Genomic DNA, 6,633 nt, shown 5'->3' on the forward strand with positions numbered 1-6,633 from the left:
GTCCCCCCGGAGCCTTCTCTTCTCCAGACTGTACCCCGCCAGGTCCTCAGCCGTTCCCCATCACACCTGGGCTCCAGGCCCTCCTTATCCCACAACTGCAGGTACAGTAAAAAAAGCAAAAGCTTTTCGTTCAACCTCCCATTACAATGTCCATGCCTGATCTGAATGCTCCAGTCTTCCTCTCACCATATGTGGCTGCTCCCTGGGTTTAGAGGAGCTGTTCTGCATTCCAACAGGGCACAGTAAGATAAAGATGATGGTAAAGGAGTGTCCCAAGCTTTTGTCTTCTCCCACTTCACCAAGGTAGCTTGGAACTCGCTTGGGGCTGTAACACTTAAGGACACAAGGAAAAAATCACAACCAGAAGAATGAAGGAAACAAACCACTGAAAACAATGCACAAAGAAAACAAGGAGGAGCATCTTGCATTTGTTGATCTTTCCTAAGGTTCACTGACTGCAGAGTTTCCTGCATGTAGGCTAAGAAATAACATCGCTTTGGTAAATTATCTTAGTCACTCCGTGAAGGGCCTCTGTTCTCAGCTTGTACCTCAAATATATACCACATGAGTCAACTTTGCATGTCCCAGGCATGTATGTATGTGCAGTTTGGGGCTAAGAGTCACCAGGATATTTAAGGAAGTTGCTAAGTATGTACAGTATTTGTTTATACAAGTTTGCCGATGACACCAATCTGTGTGGTTCGGTTGATATGCTGGAGGGAAGGAATGACATCCAGAGGGACCTTGACACGCTTGTGAGGTGGGCTGATGCCAACCTTATGAAGTTCAACCATGACAAGTGCAAGGTCCTGTACCTGGGTCGGAGCAATCCCAGGCACAGCTACAGGTTGGGCAGAGAAGAGATTCAGAGCGGCCCTGCAGAGAAGGACTTGGGGGTGCTGGTCGATGAGAAAATGGACATGAGCCGGCTTCAGTGTGCGCTCGCAGCCCAGAAAGCCAACCGTATCCTGGGCTGCATCAAAAGGAGCGTGACCAGCAGGTCGAAGGAGGTGATCCTGCCCCTCTGCTCTGCTCTTGTGAGACCTCACCTGGAGCATTGTGTGCAGTTCTGGTGTCCTCAACATAAAAAGGACATGGAACTGCTGGAACAAGTCCAGAGGAGGCCACGAGGATGATCAGGGGCTGGAGCACCTCCCGTGTGAAGACAGGCTGAGGAAGTTGGGGCTGTTCAGCCTGGAGTAGAGAAGCTGCATGGAGACCTCATAGCAGGCTTCTAGTATCTGAAGGGAGCCTGTAGGGATGCTGGAGAAGGACTCTTCGTTAGGGACTGTAGTGATAGGACAAGGGGTAACGGGTTAAAACTTAAACAGGGGAAGTTTAGATTGGATATAAGGAAGAAGTTCTTTACTGTAAGGGTGCTGACGGGCTGGCACAGGGTACCCAAGGAAGTTGTGAATGCTCTATCCCTGGCGGTGTCCAAGGCCAGGTTGGACAGAGCCTTTGGCGACATGGTTTAGTGTGAGGTGTCCCTGCCCATGGCAGAAGGGTTGGAACTCGATGATCTTATGGTCTTTTCCAACCCAAACCATTCTATGGTTCCATGACTCTGTACGGTATCCAGACACCAATGTACTACAATAGCGTGTATGTGCTTTGCAACACTGTGACGCTGCTGATACCATACCCATCAACAAGCATTTTGTAACACAATTAAGCAGGAATAACCAATTAAGCTATGAGAGAGGAAATGAAGGCTTGTGGTATAAAGGCAGAAACAGGTTATGGGAAAACATTCACAAGTAGTAAAGTCTTTAAGGTAAAACACAGGATGAGAAGCATGAAAGGTGTCTGATGAGAGCAGAATAAGCAGGAAGGATGCGTGGTGAAACATGAACAAGCCTGGTCCTAAAATGCAATAAATTGTGAGCAGATGAGATTCCTCTCTGTATGAAGGGTATGGCAAAGCTGGCTGCTAGATAAGGACGGTCTTTTCCACTGTACAAAAGGCTTTCATTTCCAAGTTTAATACGTACGATCGCACCTGTCCGCAGGAGTTTTCTAAATTGGACTTTTCTTTAAAGCGTCTTGGTTGTTGTCTCAATAAGCATAAGCTGAAAAAATGGAATTTTCTTCTGCATTTGGGATAGAGGAGACGGGTTGAGAGATTTGGGGTTTTTCAGCCTGGAGAAGGGAAAGCTCTGGGGAGAACTTGGAGCAGAGGAGAAAGAGATCCTTCTGTGATGGGAGCTGTCTGACTTTGCCTTCGGTTTTGTGATACTGGGAATCACCTTGTAAGTTGACTGTTTCTTTCCCAGCAATTACCAAATGAACCTGGGAAGCTAGATCAGATGCAGGTATTCCTAACAAGTCACCTACATTTAGTCAGGCAGTTCCCATCATTTGTGTTTCATCAGAAACACACTATCTTGTTCTTCTAAGAAAATCACTGTGAAAACACTCTTCTCCCTACTGTTCTCCTTAGAGCATCCTTCACCTCTTTGTTCCTGAAGCTATAAATGAGGGGGTTCAGCATGGGAAAAACAAGGGTATAAAACGCAGAGATCACTTTGTCTGTGTTCATCGAGTGGCTGGAGCTGGGCTGTAAGTATGTGAAGAGGAGGGAGCCATAGAATAACCCAACAGCCATCAGGTGGGAGGTGCAGGTGTAGAAGGCTTTGTGCCTGTTGTCTGCCACATGGATCCGGAGGATGGTGCTGAGGATGCAGGTGTAGGAGACAGCGATGGCCAGGAAGGTGCTGGTTTGTATAAAGCCACAGAGAGTGAGGAGCAGAACCTCGCTGATGTATGTGTTGGAGCAGGAGAGCTCCAGCAGCGGGGGAATATCACAGAAGAAATGGTTGATGACATTGGAGCCGCAGAATGACAACGCGAAGGTGAAAGACGTGTGCACCAGCGAAGTCAGACCCCCGCTGAGATAAACCCCAGCTACCAGGGTGGTGCAGACCCTGCGGGACATGACAACAGTGTAGACAAGAGGGTGACATACAGCCACGTAGCGGTCATAGGCCATCGCAGCCAAAAGGAGGCACTCGGCATCAGCAAAGGCAGCGAAGAAAAACATCTGTGTTGCACAGCCAGTGAAAGAAATGGCCTTCTGCTGTGCTAACAGACTCACCAGCATCTTGGGAGCAATGGCAGATGAACAGATAAGGTCTAAGAAAGATAAATTGCTTAGGAAATAGTACATGGGGGTATGAAGGCAGGCACTGAGCTGGAGAAGCATGATGAGGCCAGCATTCCCCACCAAAGTGGTGATGTAGATGAGTAGGAAGAGCCCAAACAAAGGTATCTCCACCTCCAGACGGTCGGTGAAACCCAAGAGAATGAACTCTGTCAGTGTGGTGCAGTTTTCTTCAGGCATCTCATGACCCTGTGTTTGGCTTTGTCAGGGGATCAGTCCTAGTGGGTAGAGCAATGCACAAACAGATTGTATCTTTCAGAAGACAGAAATGTAGGCACCTCAACAAGTATCAGATGGGGAAACCAATGACTTAGATGACGCCCACTGAGAAGAAACTTTAGGAGGACATTCAAAGAGAGCTTTACACACTTTATATCTTAAATTCCCTTCTGTTTATTCCTTTCATATATATATGGATAAGGTGCTGGGACATAGAACTGTGGAATGGTTTGGGTTGGAAGGGACCTTAAAGCTCACCCAGGTCCAAGCCCTGCCATGGGCAGGGACACCTTCCACTAGAGCAGCTTGCTCCAAGCCCCTGTGTCCAGCCTGGCCTTGAACACTGCCAGGGATGGGGCAGCCACAGCTTCTCTGGGCACCCTGTGCCAGCGCCTCAGCACCCTCCCAGGGAAGAGCTTCTGCCTAAGAGCTCAGCTCAGTCTCCCCTTGGGCAGGTTAAAGCTGTTCCCCTTGGCCTGTCCCTACAGGCCCTTGTCCAAAGCCCCTCTCCAGGTTTCCTGCAGCCCCTTCAGGCACTGGAGCTGCTCTAAGGTCTCCCCTTCAGGAGCCTTCTCTTGTCCAGGCTGCCCCAGCCCAGCTCTCTCAGCCTGGCTCCAGAGCAGAGCTGCTCCAGCCCTCACAGCATCTCCGTGGCCTCCTCTGGACTTGCTCCAACAGCTTCACATCCCTCTTGTTTTGTTGCCTCCACAGTTGGACGCAGGACTGCAGGGGGGTCTCATGAGAGACATCTGGTCTAGGTCATGCTTGTCTAGCAAGGTTGGACCAGATGATCCTTGAGTTCCCTTCCAATCTGGTATTCTACAATTCTATGACATAAGACCTCAGATGGGATTTTATTTAAGAGCTAGAGCATAGTGCAGGTATAGAAGAAACTTTGAAAGATACATCACCTGATGTAAAACATCAAGTATAACATTTTGCATACTATAAGGTATATATTTGAGTGTAGCTGCAACACATTTACCTGTGTGACCAGTAGAGCAAGGAGTTCTGGCACAGTTAATAACGATCTTTGAGGTAGCAGTGAAATGGAGCACTGGGAAAAATGGATTGAAATGCTGGAACATAAACAGATTTATTACTTTATTTAGACGAAAAGACGACAATTATTTTGGAGCACAAATCATTGAGTCTAAAATTAATTATTTCCTCTCACTCTGAGACTTCTTACAAGCATTTTGTGGGTTCATTTTCCTGAGGCTGATCAATCCTTAAGCAACCGATGAAAAGAAAGCCATGAGTATTGTTTTTAAGCATCTGAGCACAAATATACTGTTAGATTTTCCAAGCATTATTCCCCACTTTACTTTTTGTCTGAAACCAAGTGAATTTGATTCAGTCCCCTACAAAATGAATTTCTGGTCTTAATTTTACCTTTCCAGAAGTTCATCATTTAACTTAACTTTGCCAAAGTTAAGACACTTCTCTGGTGATGGCAGTATAAGTTCGAGGCAGGGCAGATCTTTCTTGCTCACCTTTACATTTCCAGGAAATACAAGGACTGCAGAAGGACATTTAATAACGGAACTGCTAGCAGGTCCTGTAAATATCAGTGCTAAGTGGATAAAAGCACAGCCAAACCAGAAATGTCTATGTTCCTTAATAACGTGTAATAATCTAAGCTGACTCGTTCAGGATAGGATATTGAATGGTTACAGTAGAGCCTGGGGGTTCAGAAAGGAGGGTTGCACTGATCTCACCTGTATTTGGCTTTGTAAAGCTTGGTCTAGATGCAACATCTTCAGTTCCATCTATAATCGCTGCAGAGGGGTAGGTGGGATGCATCGTATCCTGGCTATGGGCGCATCTGTTGATGAGAAAGGACGCCTGCATGACCAATATCAATTCACTGCCAAAAGTTTTGATGGTTAGTGAGATGAATCGCATTTTAGACAGTTTTCTTTGATCTTTTTTCAAGGTCCTTCATTCTTGATGCATCCTAGAATCTGAATCACTTTATGGGTATGACCTTTTACTCCAGATGATGTCCGGGGTGACTCAGGTACCGTGATTCCTAGACTAAGATGACAAGCTCTGCCGAAATTCAATTGTGTTTTAGTTTTGGTTGAGACCAGTTAAACAGTGACCTTGTAACATTACCACTTATTTTAACATTATCACAGGTAATTTGAGAGATTTCTAGTGAAAGTAAGAAAAAGAACCTTTCTGCCCCAAAAAATACTCCATAGTTATGCACATGTGGCTCTTTCCTCCTATTTCCAGCTGTGGTTCATGTTTGGAAACTGAGGCAGAGAAAGCCTAGAAGCTGCTGAGTGGTCTTTGATGAGGACCTGCAAGAGGCAGCAGATCAAAATTTAGGTGTAAAAATTAAAGATAAACCAAATTCCCCCCTTTTTAAAGATATATTCATATTTATTGCTTTCTTTTGTTATCTCATGATGCCACAAAACTTTTCTGAATCCGAAATTCATCCAAAGCAACTGACTTAGAACAATTCCTACACAACTCCCTGAATGGAAGGAAATTTTATGCATTAGGAAACTTACCTACTAGGGAAATATTTGGTTTATTTTCCTGGATGAAGGAAATGTTTCTTTTGAGGAATGTCACAGATTTTATATCTTCCTTTTGGACACGGGAGACCGCGATGTTCTCTAGGGAAGAGCAGAGCAAACAATTAAAGTGCTGCCGGTGTTTGTCTCAGTGTCGAAATACTCCAGTGGAACGATGTGCTGTAAAGGTGTTGTACACACTCTTGGAAATGCTTCTAGTATTTCTTTTGACTGGAATCCCATACAGAGTATTGGTTTTAAGCTTCAAAACAGCTTTGAAATGAGAATGGACATCTTGGCAAATGGAGTCCAAGACCGTGAAGTCAAGTCATTGTGACCTTGAAGCAACAGCTTTCAGGGAAAAAGACTTCCAAATGCACCTCAAAATGATTGTGACAATTTAGAAAATGGAATTCCAGAGGCCATTAGAACTTCTGGTAACAGAATTGTGATCATATCAACTTAAAGGTGAACATTCATGCTAGCTAAGGTCCCTACATTATACAGAAATTACACACCCAGAGAAAGATTTAGAGCAGTTTAAGTTGTTACTTTACTACTTACATTAAGCAGTAGCTAATCTTATTCATTAACATGAATTTCTTTTCAAATAAAGCTAATCCTTGTTCTTTCCTAGAAGAGCCCCAATACTGACTGTGAATAAAGAATATCAAGCAGCGAGGGAAAAATAAAAATAGCTTTAAATTCAACCACTCC

The 6,633-nt window shown here is 45.0% G+C and overlaps 1 protein-coding gene and 1 long non-coding RNA gene across 2 annotated transcripts; both read right to left on the reverse strand.

The window, feature by feature from the left end:
* Positions 1 to 2,404: 2,404 nt before the first annotated feature.
* On the reverse strand, positions 2,405 to 4,868 carry LOC136016393 (olfactory receptor 5AS1-like). Its single transcript, XM_065683505.1, has 2 exons — positions 4,368 to 4,868; positions 2,405 to 3,381 (listed from the first exon to the last, which is right to left on the reverse strand). Exon 2 carries the CDS (start codon positions 3,341 to 3,343, stop codon positions 2,405 to 2,407), a length of 939 nt encoding a protein of 312 aa, XP_065539577.1. The 5' UTR covers positions 3,344 to 3,381; positions 4,368 to 4,868.
* Positions 4,869 to 4,949: 81 nt separating this feature from the next.
* Positions 4,950 to 6,012, reverse strand: LOC136016394 (uncharacterized). The gene is made up of 3 exons (XR_010613592.1): positions 5,911 to 6,012; positions 5,566 to 5,694; positions 4,950 to 5,210 (listed from the first exon to the last, which is right to left on the reverse strand). It is a non-coding gene; the product is annotated as an uncharacterized LOC136016394 (long non-coding RNA).
* Positions 6,013 to 6,633: the final 621 nt, after the last annotated feature.

This window comes from Lathamus discolor, chromosome 6 (genome assembly GCF_037157495.1).
Source record: "Lathamus discolor isolate bLatDis1 chromosome 6, bLatDis1.hap1, whole genome shotgun sequence".
NCBI lineage: Eukaryota > Metazoa > Chordata > Aves > Psittaciformes > Psittacidae > Lathamus > Lathamus discolor.

Excerpts from the sequence above, each read along its gene's own strand:
- LOC136016393 (XM_065683505.1), bottom strand. The coding sequence starts at position 3,343 with ATGCCTGAAGAAAACTGCACCACACTGACAGAGTTCATTCTCTTGGGT.